Source organism: Brassica oleracea, chromosome C3 (assembly GCF_000695525.1).
Source record: "Brassica oleracea var. oleracea cultivar TO1000 chromosome C3, BOL, whole genome shotgun sequence".
Lineage (NCBI taxonomy): Eukaryota > Viridiplantae > Streptophyta > Magnoliopsida > Brassicales > Brassicaceae > Brassica > Brassica oleracea.
The window spans coordinates 13,257,609-13,276,214 of NC_027750.1; the positions used below are offsets into that span (position 1 = coordinate 13,257,609).

Genomic DNA, 18,606 nt, shown 5'->3' on the forward strand with positions numbered 1-18,606 from the left:
CCGAGTACAGTGAGAAATGGACACGATTTGTTTTGATGTGTAGGGTACTCTCGATTGTCAGTCGACTGATGCGCTTTTCATAAGTGGGCTTCAAAGAGAAAACTTTAACGGGGACCAAAATCTTTAATTTTATGAATCGACAGAAGAGATTATTAGAAACAAAGTAAACCTTAAATGGAGACACCAACCATTAGAACCAAATAGAAAAGTGCAACGTCATAGCTAGAACATAGAGACACCACCACAAAAGAATAAAGGCGAAGACACCAATCACAGGATAGGCCTTAAAAAGAACAGCTAATGGGCCATAGAGTTGTCTCTTCCGTTTGAGAACATATGGTTTTAGTCAACAAACCATTTAACCAAAATATCAAATTTGGTATAATTCTATCTCCGACAAGATTTTAAAATTGACACTATCCCACCAAATTTGGTATAACACTATTCATCACATCTTAAGGTACTATGTGCAGTAATAGAATCACATTTGCATATAATCAGATGAAAATGTTTTATAGTTCATCTACTTGCCAAAACAGTGACAATCTACATGATGTACAAAGCAAATCAAATCATTAATCTTAGGTGATGACTGGATAAGGAAGATATGGAAGTTATTCACACTGAAAAAAACTACACTTGGAGAGACACAGATGCAACAATATAAAAGTAATGAAATTAAAAGAAAAAAGTACTCCAAATATGAATTGTATGGATCATGGAAGCAACACTTCAGCACATATCTAATATAATGTAAATCATATATTCTTAGACTAATACTACCGTTTTTTTCTAAATAAAACAATTTCTACCTGAAAAGAGTAGAAAAAGAAGAGAAATAACCTTTTACTAAATAAAAGAGTCAAGACTAAAATTAAGATACTCTCTTATTAGTAATTTTAACATATTTTCTCCCAAATAATAAAGAATGATACTTCATACAAAAATGATTTTCTTTTATGAAAACAGTTTTTTGTTTTAAAGAATCAAAAAGACTAGAAAGAAAAGAAAAAATATATTACAAAAAGTCAAACGATCCCGCTTCAAAGCCTCCTCTTTTATAGGAACTCTTCTTCTCCCTCATCATCAACCACCAAAATCCACACAAATCTCTGTTCTTCGTTTCTTGACTCGCAAGAAACCCTAATAGTAATAATAATAATAAAAAAAAAATTGTAATTAAAAGTTTCGATTTTTCACAATGGGGAAGGAGAAGAAAACAGAGTCATACGACAATGGAAGCTACAACTACAAAATGTTCAAATGCTTCAACCGTAAATTCAAAATCAACGAAGTCCAACCCACAGACGACGTCCGCGACGCCTTCTGCCAGTTCTCCGTCGGCGGAGGCGACGGAGACTCCAGCGACGACGGCGTTATGGGGGCAGAGCAGCTCTGTTCTTTCCTCGACGACAACCAAGTCAATTCAGCAACCACCGTCGCGGAGGCTCAACGTTTGATCGACGAGGTCATACGACGGCGACACCACGTCACGCGCTTCACACGCCATGGCCTCGACCTAGACGATTTCTTCAACTTCCTTTTCTACGACGATCTCAATCCTCCCATCACGCCTCACGTAAACACGACAAATCTTTATGTTTTTAAAGATCGAAACTTTGGTTCTTATTACAAGAAATGTTCGTGTTGTTGAGACAGGTGCATCAAGACATGTCAGCTCCATTGTCGCATTACTTTATATACACGGGACACAACTCGTATCTTACGGGGAATCAACTGAGCAGCGATTGTAGCGAAGTCCCTGTGATCAAAGCTTTGCAGAGAGGAGTTCGTGTCATTGAGCTTGATCTTTGGCCTAACTCTACTGGAACAGATATCAATGTTCTTCACGGAAGGTAAAACATGTTTTTTTTCTTTAGATAGCGTTTTCAGACCAAACGGTTCAATATTCGGTTTCTTGTTTTTAATTCAGAACGCTCACGACGCCTGTACCGCTGATCACATGCTTGAAATCGATAAGAGATCACGCGTTTTCTAGCTCGCCTTATCCGGTTATCATCACCTTAGAGGATCATCTTACTGCTGATCTTCAAGCCAAAGTGGCTGAGGTAACACAATATTATCTATCTTTGTGAATTTATTAGTTTTAGTGTTCAAGAAATGGTTAGACTGCTTTTTGTTTTTAAATTGTTTTAAAAACTCGTTTCGTTTATGACGTTTTTAGAATATTTTTCAGTTTAGTTTTTGATTTTTTTTTTTTTGGTGTAATAGTTTTTGACATTTTATGAACTTTCTTTGGTTCTTTTTTCTTTAGATGGCTACGCAGATATTTGGACAAATGTTGTATTACCCTGAATCAGAAAGCTTAGAAGAGTTTCCTTCTCCTGCTTCACTGCTTCATCGGATAATCATCTCAACTAAACCACCTAAAGAGTATCTTGAATCAAGAAACCCTATTGGTAAACAAAAGGAGAATGGTAATGTATCTCCATCTTCAGAGGAGGAAACACCTGGAACTGAGGAGATTCAGACACTAGAAAGTATTTTGTTTTACCAAGATTGTGACAACAAGGTAAGAATAGGAACTTAATCAGTTCTTTAAATTTTTGTTGTTGTTGTTGTTTTGTAATTTAGTTTTGAGTTTTGAATTAGAGTGATAGTGATCAAGAGGAAGAAGAAGCTAGTGAAGATCAGAAACCAGCATATAAAAGGTTGATCACTATTCATGCTGGGAAACCAAAGGGAACGGTGAAGGAAGAGATGAAAGTTGTGGTTGATAAAGTTAGACGTTTGAGTTTAAGTGAGCAAGAACTTGACAGGACTTGTTCATCCAACAGTCAAGATGTTGTAAGGTAATACTAGTTTATATACTAACCAAGACTTGGGGCTGCAACATGATCTCTATATGTTGTTTCATAGGTTTACACAGAAGAATTTGCTTAGGATATACCCTAAAGGGACAAGGTTTAACTCCTCAAACTACAAACCACTTATTGGTTGGACTCATGGAGCACAAATGATTGCATTCAATATGCAGGTAACCAGCTACGGTTACGTCTAAGGATACATTGACCTTTACGCTACCTTTTTGGCACTGGTTTACATTTTTGTATCACAAATCATTTCTGATTATAGGGATATGGGAGATCTCTGTGGTTGATGCACGGTATGTTTAGAGCCAATGGAGGTTGTGGATATGTCAAGAAACCTAACTTCTTGATGAAGAAAGGGTTTCATGACGAAGTCTTTGACCCTAAGAAGAAACTTCATGTTAAAGAAACGTTAAAGGCAAGCCAAAAATTTCAAAAGATGTTTTAAAACATTATGAATGTCATATGACTTATCATTTTGTCGCGGTTTCTTAATAGGTGAAAGTGTATATGGGAGACGGGTGGCGTCTAGACTTCAGTCACACTCATTTTGATACATATTCTCCTCCTGATTTCTACACTAAGGTACTTTCAGTTTCACCAATAGTGTCTTTAAACATTCTTCGAACTCCTCAAAAACCTTATCTGTGAGCTTCTGTAGGTGTTCATAGTGGGTGTACCAGCAGATAACGCAAAGAGGAAGACAAGAGTAATAGAAGACAATTGGTATCCAATTTGGGATGAGGAGTTCAGTTTCCCACTAACAGTTCCAGAGCTTGCATTGCTTAGGATCGAAGTCAGAGAGTATGATATGTCTGATAAGGATGATTTTGGTGGACAAACATGCTTGCCTGTATCAGAATTAAGACCCGGGATTCGATCTGTGCCTTTGTATGATAAGAAGGGTGAGAAAATGAAATCAGTACGGCTTCTGATGCGTTTCATCTTCGAATGATTTGGTTTAATAGAGATGGATGTGTTTGAGAGAGACTGAGCACCAGTGTAATAGAAAGCTGTTGAGGTATTGTATAATGTAGCTTGAAGATCAAATGGATCTTTGCTCTGATATCTCCAATAGTGTTTCAAACATATCGTATTGAAGAACATTTAATTATATAGTCTACAACTTTTTTACAATATGTAAAATATAATGTAAGATGATCCATACTTGGATTGAATTCATTCATAACTGTGATGTATAGAACTTTACAACAGTGTGATGGATATTCAGCTTATATTCTATTCGTCATCTTCTTTGTTAAATTATTTGTTTTCTACAAAATCTCCAAATTCATCTTTATATAACATTAGGTATCTGTCTCTCTCAACTTCAACCAGTTCTTTATACCAAAATTTCAAGAAAATATAATTCAAGGGGATACTTTTGTTGGTCTAACCAACTTGGTTGTTAATATTATACTAGATTTTGATCCACACATCCGTGCAGATATTTTTTCATTTTATAAATGTATTTTATATTATTACAAATGTTTTAAATATGTAATTTCAATTTTAGTGTTATACATTGTGTAACTCTATAATATTATTGTTTATATATCTTATTCGGCATTATTAATATATAGTGATTTATTACATTTAACTTTGTTATTATTTTTATTACTTACAAATATATTTCTGAGTTAGGTACAATAAAATAACAATATGAAATAATCAAATAGAGAACCTCCTCCAAAATATACATTTTCTTTAATTTATACATTTTACATATAATACATTTTTAAAATTTATTTATTTCTATTATAGAAAATATATATGTTTAAGATAATTTATATTTAAATGTTGTGTTTAAAAATATACTTTAACATGTATCATTTTAGTATTTTACAGGATTTATAAGTAAAAATATTGTTTTGCTTAAATAATATATCTCTATTATTTTAATAAATTTTATACATAGTAGCATATATCATATTATTTTAGTAAATGTTTTTGATATAGGATATTGTTTGGATGCTATGATATTATTATTATTATTATTATTTTTAATTAAGATTTCAAAATATTAGATTACTTAAATTTTTACAACATATATAGTTCGTCTTTTCGTGGTGCATTTCAAAAAATTATTCTTTATTATCTATGATTTTATCTTTGGTAAAATTTGAAATATTATCTTTTTGAGTTTGAATGTTTATTTTCAAAATTGTATATTTTGTCAACAAAACTTTAGAAAATTACACAACTATTTTTGAGTTTGGAAGATCACATGAATTTTGAATTTGTTTTTGTTACTACTTTAACATATTATTTTATAAAAAAAAATATTTGATCTTTTGGTAACGTTTCTTAATTTTTTCTCAATCGATTTTGTTATAGTTAATATATATATATATATAATTTTAATTTGTTTTGTCATTAATATTTTAAATGAATTATTAAAATTTCATAGTTTTCTATTAACATATTTTTCAAATAGTATATGAAGTAGATGTTATTATATACCATTATATTTTTTATATAAACATTTTCAAAACAATATATTATTGAGAGTTTCAAAATAAATAAAATTTGTAGATAAGTTTTCCTCTAATCTGATAGGTAAAAGTTTAACCTATGTTAATTAATTTATTTTTGTTTAAAAATATTATATAATTTATGAATTTTATCTCACTTTAATGATGAGTGATAATTTATTTAAATGAAATAATTTAAAAAATATTATTTGTTAATTTACCTATTTCATATAATTTTGTCATATTTAATTCATAAATCACTTCTATTCTGTTATATATACAGAATATAATTATAAAATTTATAAAAAATAGTATAAAATTTTATTTTCTTGCTTAGAATAAAATTTTAGTTAAAATTGATTTATAATAATATTAGATAAAAAATATTTAAGTAGTTCTACTATGACTTCTTAATAGTAGATAAAAATAGGACCCTAAACTAATATATTAGATATATTGTTATTTATAATAATGATAAAAAAGATAAAACATTATTCGAAATTTAGAGATTTAAATGAATCATGGAAAATGCAAGACCTATTTGGACCAGGATCGATTTGAGATGAAAGCTAAGGATATAGCTAGACAATTCAATTGTTGAATGTTACCTTTTTTGTTCAAAAGTTGACTGTTGAACAATCTTTTGATTATTCAAGCCAAGATTAATACAAAACAAATCATCTTTGGCATCAACAGCTTCTAGGATTTTAGATGCTTACATATTTTGTGCAAGGACCGCCAGTGTTTTTGATAACAGTGTTGAAACACAAGTGGTCGTCAAAAACGGTGAATACCATTCGCAAAAACTTGAATCCATAGCCAACTTTGTTGTAAAAAATCGAAAAGACATTGTAAACCAATCATATAAATGAAAAAAACAATATGGATGGTGTAAGAGATCAGTCAACTTGCATGTTCTCCAGACCATTCCTTCTGTCTGAAGGGATCTTATATATTCCTCTAACTTTTTTATGTCGGAGTTGTCACCATACAATTCTAGAAACACTAACCCGACTTGCCAGCAACCGTTCAATCAAATAATCCAATGAAACAAACCCAATTAACTATTTACAATTAAGACAAAGCCAAAGATTGTACAAACCAAACTTACAATTCTTCTTTGAAGAAGCGTTCCAAGAACATGCTTTATCTTCCCCAAAAAGGTCGTCATCATCATCATCATCATCCTACGATATGATCAAAGCAATAGCATATAACATTGTACAAACTATAGTAAGAGAAAAACATAATCCATGGAAGCCCTAATAGACAGATAAACAAACAATGAGAGTACCTTAGAATCAGATTCCTCCTATGTGACTCCATTACTTCTACACACCCATAGAACATTTTTGGCATTATTTTATAACTTAACATTTGTATTTGTGAATGTACATTAGAAATTACCATAAGTTACCAAATAATAAAAAATCTAAATTTATTTTTTTATATTCATTGCTTTTGCAGTGAAGTCAAAATGGTTAAACCTCACGATTAGTTATGTTTTCTTTTACAATGGAAATTGTATATAGTATGGTCAGAAAAATGTACTCACGGTTATTAACTTTAGTAATGTTCAGAAATCTATTTTATTTCAACTATTTTGATGTAAAATAATTGATAAATTTAACAAATTATTTGAAGTGCTTGTCACATCATCAAGCGCAGGGTTGTCTACGTAGTGGTTGCATTTTGTGTATCGCTGAAGAATAAAGTGATGTTTGTTCTCTTTGTGTTTGTATTGATGAAGTTGATTTACCGAAACTTGAATATTTAGAGCATGAGTTTGTGCTTTTTTGTTGGTCTTGTGGACGTCTTGCATGGAGAGAGCATTTGACATGGTGGGTGTGTTGTTGAGGTATTTAGTAGCTGCAATTTTTGATACTCCCAACGTACGACATTTTGTTTGATTTTTCTGAATATGTTATGGCTAATATAGCCCAGCCGAAAAGTTTTTTAAAATATGGATGACTTTTTTCGAATAATGAATTTGTTAAGATGCTTATATATTAAACTGTACTCATTGTAAACAATGAACTAAACTTTCTTATATATTCAAGTATTTGTTTATATTCAAAGGAAGTAATATCTTGAAAAACAATAGGAGGTTGTTGTTGTTGACATTTAATTGTATGCTCTCACATGATCTTGAATGGCATGGGAGTTAGATTTATGAAGAATATGTAGTTAAATGAAAGTGGTGACAGTAAAAATGTGTTTATTTTAGTCATCATCTTGGTTAATAAACTGTATAAGTTAATGGTTGTCGTTGCACAACTTTGATTTTTTTTTAAATGATGGTGATCTACAAAAAACTTGCTTCACTTGTGGATTATGTCTATCTCAGTACATATTTTTTAGTAGGTTATATGGAGGCCCATTAATCAGTTTCTTGATAATGTTTGCCTAAATATATATATATACTATTATTTGCGAAATAAATTTTGACAACGAAACTCTCACGTTAAAAGTTAGCATGATTAATATCGTTTATACCCTTAATGAATAAATTAAATAAATTAGATAAAATAAAAAATCCTTAATGAATAAATTAAATAAATTAGATAAAATAAAAAAACGGATTTAGTGTTTATTTAATTAGATAAGTGCTTACAATTAATAAAAATAAAAATTATTCATAATTTAAAAATATATTTAAAATAAAAAGATAAGTCCTAATATATTGTGTTGTTATCCTTTTTTTGGAACAATATTGTGTTGTTATGCAAAAATATATATTTTAATAAAATGGTTAAAAGTTTAAAAACAGAAAATACATAACTAAATATTAAGTAAAATTATTAATTCTATATAATTGAAAGACAATATCAAAATTATCTCTAATATTTATATATTATTTATTAATAATGAATATCGTGCACAAAGGAATTTTAAAAATTTCTAATACATAAGAATTTTCAATGAAAACATAAATAATAATTTAAAATTATTTTTTAATTAGTAATACATGTGTTAATAAGTAGTTATAAAATCTCTATGACCGCAAGTACTGGCGAAACACCTAGTGTAATAAATAACTAAATATGAACGCAAATAGGCCGAGTGATGCTATGTTTATGCTAAGTGATGGGTTACTATGTGAACATGCATTCATGCAATAAAGTAAGAACATTCTCAATATGCATAGACCTGTCAACTTCCAAAAATGCAAGATACAAGCAAAGATTAAAATAGGAAAACATATAGGAATGTAGCAATTTAAAAGCGATGAAAGCTAAGTGGGATTGACAGTTTGATCAACTTGAAAATATCACTCACAGGAGCGTTTGCAGCTTTTTCTTTGTCTTCAAAGTCGGGAGGATGTGCTTCGTCAACTCCCATAGCTCTCTTCGCCGCATCAACCGTGTAGCTGGCTGCTGTTGTTGCTTGTCCACCTTCCCTGTCAACGACTTAAGCTTGGTTGCTGCTGCTACTATGAGATACAGTTGTACATGTGTTGGTTAAAATAGTTAGGAGAAAAAGTTTTGGAAAACTTGTATTAGCCGCCCACCAAAGAAGATGTCATCACTGATTGCAGAGACTGTGAAGGTACACTGGTTTGGGATGAACCTGCACGGAGTGATACGAATCTGGAAAACGTAATCCTTGCCAGCTAGATCTTCAAGGCATCTTGTAGTAGGTTTGAGGTTTGAGAGGCATTCAGATAGATTGTGACTATTTTAAACGCATGAAAAATGTAGTGTATGAGCAAAACTGTACCTCCTCAAGAGCCAGAGTAGCTGCATCTTGCTTGATGAGCTTAGTCAACTCCTTGTTGAAGACCACAAATGTGGCACTATCTTTGCGGTCATCAACTGCTAGTTCAGCACGGACCCTGTAAGAAGAAACCGAGAAATTTCAACGTATAGAGCTAAAGTAGGTTGTTCCATTAGACATGGGTCAGGCTGTAAACGTCATACCTGATAAACCCGGTAATGTCAGGAGAAACACATCCGAGCTTTACATTTACATGTGCCTTCATGGAGAGAACAAAGTTACAATTAACTGGTGTTATTTTAAAGCCTCAAAGACCTAACTAAAAGAAAGCCCGAGTGTCACCTGCTCGTTAGAGTTGGAGATGTATGTGTTTAGATCTCCAATTGGCACAAGTTCTGTTTTTTTTATCCCTTCCATGGCATCAACACGGGAAACCTCTGCTGCTGCAGGAAGCACATAGGTTTGCCAAATAATTAATAGACATCTAAATTTGAGTTTAGGCAAAGACAGAATGAGTTGTAACCTGGTTGTGAATTCTTTGATGGCATGAATGTTGGCGTCAAACTAACATTTGATCACTGGTTTTTGGAGTTTAGATAGAGGTTACCTGCAAGAGAAAGTATTTTGTAAACTACGGTAGTAAGTGAAATATATGGATGGAATGAAATGTTGTTACTATATATATATATCTCGATCTGAGTGAAAACATCATCTATACTTAAAAAAAAAAAACTCAGAACCAATTGTTCCAAAAATCTGATTGAGATAATTGAATCGAACAAACCTGTACGGGAAGCAATAGGATGTATCGATGAATATGAACAATTTGGATCTTGATGGATCCGGTGAGCTGATAGAGCCACGATCATAGATTCCTGCGAACAACACATGGCTTGACCAAATGAAGGTGTGAGTTTGAAAAAAGGAATAAAAAAACAGATGATATATATTTACATACATATATAAAGGTTGTAGAGGGAATATATAATTAAGAAACAGAGGATACAGGCTGAAACCAAAACCCGAAGCTTTCCAAGACGATGTGGGATTTTGCCGGTGTTGCGGTGCTCGAATTTTCCGGACAAGTGGAGCTGAAAATCGTTAATCTCACTCTCTTCCTCATGACCGTCCATATCCTTTTCGCGTCTTTCACTTCTCCATCTTCGAAAGAAATGCAATGCCTCAGAACGATGGAGGTTATCGCAACCGATCAGTTTCCATTGCAGCCACATCCATGTTTACGGCGATCATTGAATTATTGTCAACGCTAGGTTTCTTAGAGTCTTTCCGGAAGTCTACAGAAGACATGAAGATCTATGTTGTGTGGTCGGTGTTAACAATAGAGTATCGATTATCAAAGTAAAATCTATATGTAAAGTACTGAGGGAAACATAATCGAAGAAGAGGAAAAGCCAAGGGTCTCACGAATCCATCTAGCAAATCGGCATCTGGAGAAAAGAGATTTGAGACATTCATAAGGAAAGAAAGAAACCTGAGGCATTGTCTCTTTTACAGAACAGGAAATACATACAGGAGAGAGATAGAAAGATATGGTGACTACAAACTTAGTATCAGAAGAAGATGTAGCTGCGCTAACATTAGTAGAGTACAGCAAAGCTCCTAGAAAAATATTCAAGGAGGTAACCACAAGTTTAACACCAGAAGAAGAGGAAGAAGCTGAGCATGCATGAGGTGTTGGCACTGATACAACTAAGCCAAAATCATCCAATAAAACGCAGCAAGAGGGTGAAAGCTGATAAAAGTCAGCCTGAAGAGGTGGAAGTTTCTGATCAAGCTAAGCAGCGTAAGAAGAGGCAACCTATGAAGAAAGACAATTTCGAAGAAACCCTAACTCTGCTGCTCAACTGGAACAAAACTAAACCAGCAAAGCCTCCCTTTCTCCTTGACTTGGTGGGTAACGTTTGCAGCAAACCCTTAAGGAAGCAGTTAATGGGAAGCGACGTGAAGAAAGATCAATCCAGGCTCAAGTTAGGGAAGGCGGAAGTGAAGAAGATGGTGCAGCAAGTCATGGGAAGGTCAGATAAAGTTGGGACTAAAGGGCTTGAGGTTTCAGTATATGGACAAGAAGGGGAGGTTGGTAAGATGATGTTCAAGATGTGGAGTGTGAACACGCCTGTGTTAATGGGTATCGGATGGAAGACTTTTGTGAAAGATAATGACCTCACCAAGCATTGTGATTTTCTCACTATTTGGATGTTTAGGCACAAAAACAGTGATGAGATTTGCTTTGCTATTGACAAGACTAGGCATCATACTGTAACTAGACCTCTGAGTAAGAGGATCTCGAAAGCTGTCTTCAAGAATCCAAATTAGAGGTTTTGTGTTGCTTTTGTTGGTTTTTTGTTTTAGGGTTTTGTGTATGTTCACTAAGGGAGTGTTTGGAAGGCTTTTTGGGCTCGGTTCTTGGTTTGTTTCATTGAGAATAGTTAAACTCTCACTTTAGCTAGATTTGTTTATTTGGTTGTACCTGACCGAACTAAAAAAATTTTCTTGATCACAAACCGACCAAACTAATTAAAATATCATATTTCTTTAACATTATTAATTATTACAGTATATATTACCTTATCGAGTATCAGTTCGTAAATTTTATACTGTAGCATCAATTTAATTTGGCTTTTACTCTAAGGGTACGAAGGGTGACCAAAAAATAACTAGGAATAATGCATTCCCTAACGTTCTTTAAAAAAATTACCATTCACAAAGAATAATAATTTCCTCTTATTCCTTCTCATTCTTTTTTTTTTTTTAAGAGAATTAAAAATCAAAATTATTCATTGTTAAATTTGAGAAAGAACAATCATTCTTTTTCATTCATGTACATTCTTTTTCATTCATGTACATTCTTTTTCTATTCGTTCCTCTTGTTTCTCAATTGGTCACCAGTCAGACCCTAAGATTTGTAAACAATATTTTGGAATGACATGAAAAAAGAAACTATAATATTAGCAATAAAAGGTCCAAAATTATACTCATTTGAAGTGATTCATAACTAACTAGAGAAACAACAGATGGTAAACAACAAAATCAATGAGGGAAAGCAAAAAAATCTTTACACATTGCATAACCAAAAGAGTCAAAACAGAAACTCTATAGAGATTTCTTCATCCTTCCATATGACTCAAGCCAAGATTCAATTCAGTTACCAACTCTTGCATGATTGCATCATGCTGCATGTGAGGAACTGAACGTAAGAGAAACATGTTAAAAAAGTTTGAGCCATCAAATTATCATTTCATGATCCATGTGTTAATAATGGGAGTTTTAAATTCTTTTTGATAAGTCCATATGGTCATGTAGACCATATATATATAAAGCATACAATAGACATGCTTGACAAGTCCATGTATGTGGTAAAGACTCGATCATATATAAGACCCGATAAGGTTTTGACATTGATATTTCATTCAAAACATAACATACTACTATAATTAACTCGGTTCACAAACTTCTTTTTGGTCCAATCAAGAAACTTTTCCATTAATGTGAGCTATGAGATTCAAACTATCTCGATTCAGGAACTTGTAATGATGATGATGATGTCCAGCACGACCATGGTATACCTTGCTTTTCAAACCAGTCAGGCATATGAAATCTATCATTATCTGACGTCTTCTTCTTCTGAAAGTTGCTTAAGAAGTGGAAGAACAATGTCCTGTAGCTATCGACATGTTTAGTGAGATCTCATTAGATTCCAAAGGGATAACAAAATGTTATTTAATATTATCAAGAGCTCAGGCTTTATATACATGAGTATCATTTGGCTGCTCTGCGGAGAAGAGAACATATTCTTTGAACCGAGAACTGTCGATGAACTCGTCGGTGGGTCGAGACAAAAGCGTTTATTAGATCAGAGAATTGTTCGGTCAATTTACAAAAGAGGAAAGAAACAGTTGAAAGTAAGCCGGCGAAAGCTAGTTCGTCGGACGGTACAAATCGGCGAAAATAAGATGTAAAACCCTAATTCTAGCCGAAAGTAAGTGTGTGCGGTGATTTGCGGATCCCCTTCTCGTTGCCTCTTGCTTCTCTTATATAGGCGACCAGTCGATGACCTAATTTGCCTCCGCTCAATGGATTTTCTGCTCGTTGGGCCGAACTATCGGGCAGCTATGTCAAGCCGTCGAATCGACTAAAAGCAGTCTCGAGTCGAGCCGATCGGTAGTCCGCGAGCCAACAAGCTGAGTCCTCTCGAAATGGTTATGGGCCGGATCAACTATTCTGTGGGCCTTGGTGGAGGGTCAAATCCATACCCAACACACATGGAATTAGGTTGTAATAGAAAACTGTAAGGATTGTTGTCTACTATAACTGTCCTACACAGATTCTTTGATGCACAAAGTAGATCCTTCACGTGATTCCTTCACGTGATCTTGATATTGCTTGAAGCACAAAATATATATATACACATAATAACATCCAACAAAGGGAAGGCAGAGATGATCAACTGAAGACAACTTACATGCTGACAATACAAAAGGTTGATAAAGCCTGTTATTTAATACATGTTTGGTATCTATTTCGTCCACAAGCGGTCTCGCATAATCTGCAGGTGTAATGATCATATTTTAAAACAGAGAATATACAAAATCTGAGAAGAGTAGTAAACTATAAGGAACCTTCAAGATCGGCGGTGAAAACAATGAGATGTGCAAATTGGCTGAGTTGCTCTAAGAACTCGTGCAACCCTAGACACTCAAACACTGTAACGCAACTGATATTAGGCTCCCCGTTGCATTCCTTAAGGAAAGAGAAGTGAGATTATGTAGTGAAAGAGAAGTGAGACTGTACAAGAACAGATTGACATGAAAGAAGTAATAAGCAGTTGTTATGTAGTGAAAAAAAACCTTGGTTGATGAAATGCACTCTAACTCGAACCATTTCGATCCAGCTTCAGTAGCCTGTGAGGACGTAAATTAGCAGGTTAGACTAGACGTCGCGTATGCACTAACTAATGTCTCATCCAAATCGAGAACTACCAGTAAAATCAATGCTCAGATCTCAGACTACTTAATAAAAACACTACCAATAGCTACTTCCTATAGAAAGACCATATACAGTCGCAGACCGCAGAAATGTCAGTGAAGAGTCAAAGCCATTACTTAAACCAAGTAGACGTTCTACAAGAAGCATGTAGATAGTCGATAGAGACATGGAATATACAGTCTTATGCTTACTTATACTCATATTATAGAGCTCTATAACACATATCCCTGGGTTTATCTCCCAAATACATCCGTTAAATTACATTTCTTTGGTTTGAAATGTCAATGAAACAAATTAGAGGATGGTAATGAAATACAATCTATATCACTAACTAAGATTGTCTTCCACATACATGACAGTTTTACATCTCAGCTTGGCTTGACTACTGGCACACTCAGCTTACAAGTCTACATCTCAAAGAAACTGAGTAGAACTGACCCAAACCCGAATGCTCATGACTAGTATAAACTCACCTAAAACTGTATCTTTCAGTGGCCAAATCGCATGATTATTAATATTCATGACAAGAAATAATAAAATTAGCTAACTAGAATAGTTATATCAGTCATCTTATCAACTTAACATGTTTTGCAATGTTCAAAAATATTTTTTTAACATGTTTTGTGAATTTGTGATTGGAAACATAATCCTAAAATAAAACATGATTGTCAAATTAGAGCCATATAGTGTGGGCCTGAGTCAAACGCACATATGAAATTGCCAACATAACTTTTTCCTTGTTGAAATATATTTCGCTGTTGGTTTAGATGTGGTATTCTCGTTTACAATTTTTTGATTTTGGTGATTAACTATTGGTATAATGGAACACATATGTCCATATAAGTGGGCTAAGCTAGTTGATCAAAGGTTTATGACTCAAGCTCATACTTTATGGCCCTTATTTCTCTTGGTCTTATTTAAGCTACAACAAGATAGGTTGATAGATTTATGTGAATCCCACAACAATCAGGTATATAATTTTCTTACCTTGCCAATCAAAGCCATTAGCTTCATTTTCTTTTCTTTTTTTATTATGTCATCATAATACAAATCTTTAAGCAAATTAGTCTTTGTCAACTGACTTTGGGACGTCACTCATGGTCATGGAACAAACTATTCTATGTGTCATGGAGATATAAATCCATCCACGTTATTTTAGTCAAATTTTTGCTTGTCAAATATTTCAGCTACAAACAAAAAATTCTCTCCTAAGAGTCGATCCCCAGCATGAAGGCAGACTGAAAGTGACCTATAATTGACAGGACTCGATTGAAATCTTGAGGCCAATCGCCTTATGGTTTACCTTGTAAACCGTGTGTTAAGCAAGCTATGAGGCAAAACTCAGAAGTGCTTGATGTGTTACTAACCTTGTGAAATATAACAAGGTTTGTAGCATTTCACTGCTTGAGAAATTTTCATGAACTGAATCTTTTTTCAACCGCATAACCTTTGAACCAACAATATTACAACAACTCGTGAAATAAATCAGCTATTGGGACCACACGTTTTGTGCGGTGCAAGGAAAAGAAAGCTTCTTTGATTTCCTGTGGTGAGAATAGTTTTTCAAAGGCTTTGATTTCCACCAGAGAGTAGGAATAGCTAAGGCGTGAGATATCTTCTATATGACACATAATTTGTAGGTTTTATTGAAACTAATATATATGTATAAGCAAATGCGTTTATGCCAAACGAGCGTTGAATAACTAAAATGTTAGGCACAGTTTACCAAATATGAAATGACACAGAAGAAAAAGGAGAGAACATAAGTGTACTACTATAAATGGGAAAAGTAAAAGATGCTAGGTCGACGTGGTGGAGCATGAGAGAGATGATATGTAATTTATTCTTTTGGGCCCGTGATTCTAGTGTCCCCGTGATTGTATATCAACAGTCTTGATTCTGCGTAGTGCGTTTGGCCTTTGTTATTGGTGTCTTGTCTCTGTCTCTCTCCATCTGTCTCCCTCTCAGATTAAGAACAACGTGTGATTACCCACCCTCTCCCACCCAAATAAGTAGTGGTCCGCTGTCCGCATGGTTACAGTCAAGTAGTAGGCGAGATCTAGAAATGTTCTAAAACTCTTCTTCCAAGATTTGAATTTTTCACTGAAACAAAAATTACAGATATATGGAACTTAGATTTCGGCCTAAACAATGGTGATGATTGGTTCGACCGTGGCTTTGAAAATTTAGCTGTAGATGTTTAGCTGTAGATAAATCGGTTGTTACGGTAGACTTTTTCTGCAGAAACTTTTGTTGTAGTTAAATTTGTTGTAGCTGTAAGTTGTAGGCGGTAGATATTTTAAAATAAAATATATGAAATATGTGTTGTATATATAAAATTATTATTTTATATCAATTAAAATAATTTATATTAATATTTTTTTAATAAATTATCAAAATTTATTGTAATTTAAAATGTGATATTTAAATAATATTTATATTATTTAAATATCTTAATAATTTTAAAACACTCAAATTCAAAATTAAAATATTTATAAAAGTTTTTGTTATGATTATATAATTTATTTGATATTATAGATATTTTTTTTTTCATTTAAAGATTCTACAACCTATAAAAAGAAGGTGTAGGGTTTTTGCCTAAAATACATAAGAAAAAGTTTTGCTTTATTTTTTTTTTTGCTGTAGTTTTAAAAATAAAGTTAAAGCATGATTAGTAAAACTAAATAAAAACTTGATGTACACTTTAATTTTTAAAAGTAAAGTTACAACATGATTGGTAAAATTTAGTGATTTAAAAATAAATAAAGCTAAAATAAGGAGATAAAGTCTCACCAATTATCCCCAATGTATCTGGTAATTTGCTAATAGATAATCAAACATCAGATGATTTAGCTATCCCTAAACATTACATTAGTCATAAAGCATTCCAAATTTGTACGAGAGAATGTAATTACTTTCCAGAGAAAAGTTCAATCTGTAATATTAAGTGTTTTTCTACCAGAATTGATCAAACCATCCTATCAGAAAAAAGAGAATAGTAGTCCACCCTAATCTTTACTACAGCTGTAATTAACCGTTATGTTTGGAATATCTCAATATCCTTATGCTTCTTTCAACAACAAAAATACAATTTGGTAGTTTCCTTACTGTGGTTTCAGAATAATATGGGTTAAATAATTATACGGGATTTTTACACAATTTTTAAACACTACTTACTATAGAGTCTGGAGACTGGAGTCGACATTCTTTGGTTATATATGCAGGCCATCCGTATACAAAACTTAGAGAAAAATTGTTCACGTCTCTTTCTTGTATGTACATATATCTTTTAAATATATGAGATGAATGATAAACCTATTGTTTTATTGTTTAGCTTCAACTTTTTGTTTGCTTATGATGTCTTAGACGTGTTATAGATGTAATGATATTGTGAACAAATAACGTTGAATCAAAATATTGAGCAGCCGAAGTAAGCTTGAAGTCCCTGTGAATAACAGACAACAAGATAGGGTTTTTCTCTGAATAATATTACTTTGCTTAACTTAAAACAGAGGGCTTACATCATGCTCTTATAGTGTTCATCAGAACAGTCTAGATACAACTGAAAAGGATAAGATACACATCTTTAAAGGTGAGTCATCTCGCTGGTATAGCTCTCAACGGATCAAATCTGTTTTGGAGCTCCATTGTCCTCTTCTCCTTACACTTCTTTTTTCCAGCTGCTTTAGGAAAGCAAGACGACCGTTGGCTACTGATTCAGAGGCCTTGGCTTCTGTTATGTTCTCAACTTGGGCCTCTGAATGTGTTGGGCTTACAGTCCCGTCGGTATACTTAAACAAGAGACGAACATATATTGCTCCTTCATGTTTGATTCGTGATCAACCGCCGGAGCCTGAGGTGGAAATGGGGTCTGTGGAGTCATAACAGGCTTCGGTAGATTCCGAGATATTTCCTCAGAAACCGGCGGTTCTTCTGGTTGCGCAGTAGCTAGTTGCCATGCTTATAACAGACCAGTCTCATATCTTGGAACCAGATTCTTTTACTGATCTTTGAAGAGAAACACTGACTCATCAAAAATTACATGTCTCGATATGTAGACTCTCCCGGTTGGTGGGTATAAGCATCGATAGCCTTTGTATTGCGAGCTGTACCCAAGGAAAACACATAAGAGAGAGCGCGGTTCAAACTTGTGCTCCGTTATTGGTCTGAGACAAGGATAACAACCAGAACCAAATACTCTGAGATGAGTGTAGTCTGGTTTCTGCTTCACCAACATCTCTGAAGAACTCTTGTTATCTCACGATGCTGCAGGTAGCAAGTTACTGATGTAAGATGCAGTGTGAAACGCCTCCACCCAATAGTGTATATGTAGGTGGCTTTGAAACATCATAGCCAGTCCTAACTCAATGAGATGCATGTGTTTCCTTTCAGCGATCCCATTTTGTTGTGGAGTGTATGGGCATGTTATACGGTGTTGTATGCCACAGTTGACTAGATGATCTCTCAGTTTTGTATTCATGAATTCACCTCCACCGTCTGTCTGTAACATCTTTATCTTGGTGTTGTATTGGTTTTCTACCAGCTTTTGAAACCCAAACAATATGGAAGTGAACTCAGAT

At 33.6% G+C, this 18,606-nt stretch overlaps 3 protein-coding genes and 1 pseudogene across 14 annotated transcripts; 2 read left to right on the forward strand and 2 right to left on the reverse strand.

The window, feature by feature from the left end:
• The first annotated feature begins 1,128 nt into the window (after positions 1 to 1,128).
• Positions 1,129 to 3,930, forward strand: LOC106332875 (phosphoinositide phospholipase C 6). Its single transcript, XM_013771373.1, has 9 exons — positions 1,129 to 1,579; positions 1,660 to 1,856; positions 1,934 to 2,069; positions 2,276 to 2,533; positions 2,614 to 2,813; positions 2,881 to 2,998; positions 3,097 to 3,249; positions 3,330 to 3,416; positions 3,493 to 3,930. The coding sequence occupies exons 1-9, from the start codon at positions 1,202 to 1,204 to the stop codon at positions 3,784 to 3,786; spliced, it is 1,821 nt and encodes a 606-aa protein (XP_013626827.1). The 5' UTR covers positions 1,129 to 1,201; the 3' UTR covers positions 3,787 to 3,930.
• Positions 3,931 to 6,474: 2,544 nt separating this feature from the next.
• LOC106329343 lies at positions 6,475 to 10,484 on the reverse strand. Of its 12 annotated transcripts, none has more exons than XR_001267793.1 (7): positions 9,807 to 10,484; positions 9,546 to 9,629; positions 9,365 to 9,465; positions 9,226 to 9,281; positions 8,817 to 9,140; positions 8,585 to 8,735; positions 6,475 to 6,492 (listed from the first exon to the last, which is right to left on the reverse strand). XR_001267793.1 is itself a non-coding variant. In XM_013767985.1 (6 exons), the coding sequence occupies exons 3-6, from the start codon at positions 9,568 to 9,570 to the stop codon at positions 8,981 to 8,983; spliced, it is 342 nt and encodes a 113-aa protein (XP_013623439.1). In that variant the 5' UTR covers positions 9,571 to 9,629; positions 9,807 to 9,897; positions 10,045 to 10,484; the 3' UTR covers positions 8,480 to 8,980. The 12 variants fall into 12 exon arrangements, 3 of the variants coding, with proteins under 3 accessions (XP_013623439.1, XP_013623440.1, XP_013623441.1); XR_001267792.1 differs by having other exon boundaries at positions 8,585 to 8,738; XR_001267790.1 differs by lacking the exon at positions 6,475 to 6,492 and having other exon boundaries at positions 8,480 to 8,732; positions 8,817 to 8,935; positions 9,026 to 9,140.
• A 184-nt stretch (positions 10,485 to 10,668) lies between these two features.
• LOC106329915 (putative B3 domain-containing protein At4g03160) lies at positions 10,669 to 11,356 on the forward strand. Its single transcript, XM_013768517.1, has one exon. It carries the CDS (start codon positions 10,706 to 10,708, stop codon positions 11,354 to 11,356), a length of 651 nt encoding a protein of 216 aa, XP_013623971.1. The 5' UTR covers positions 10,669 to 10,705.
• A 1,191-nt stretch (positions 11,357 to 12,547) lies between these two features.
• On the reverse strand, positions 12,548 to 14,194 carry LOC106329916 (annotated as a pseudogene).
• Between the last annotated feature and the right edge of the window lie 4,412 nt (positions 14,195 to 18,606).

Bases quoted from the DNA above. Each gene is read 5' to 3' on its own strand.
- LOC106332875 (XM_013771373.1), top strand. From the start codon at position 1,202: ATGGGGAAGGAGAAGAAAACAGAGTCATACGACAATGGAAGCTACAAC. The intron at 1,857-1,933 runs GTAAAACATGTT...TTTTTAATTCAG, and splicing joins ATCAATGTTCTTCACGGAAG to AACGCTCACGACGCCTGTAC. The intron at 2,999-3,096 runs GTAACCAGCTAC...TTCTGATTATAG, and splicing joins TGATTGCATTCAATATGCAG to GGATATGGGAGATCTCTGTG.
- LOC106329343 (XM_013767985.1), bottom strand. From the start codon at position 9,570: ATGCCATCAAAGAATTCACAACCAG. The intron at 9,282-9,364 runs GTGACACTCGGG...CTCTCCATGAAG, and splicing joins TCTCCAACTCTAACGAGCAG to GCACATGTAAATGTAAAGCT. The intron at 9,141-9,225 runs GTATGACGTTTA...TTCTTCTTACAG, and splicing joins GACATTACCGGGTTTATCAG to GGTCCGTGCTGAACTAGCAG.
- LOC106329915 (XM_013768517.1), top strand. From the start codon at position 10,706: ATGCATGAGGTGTTGGCACTGATACAACTAAGCCAAAATCATCCAATA.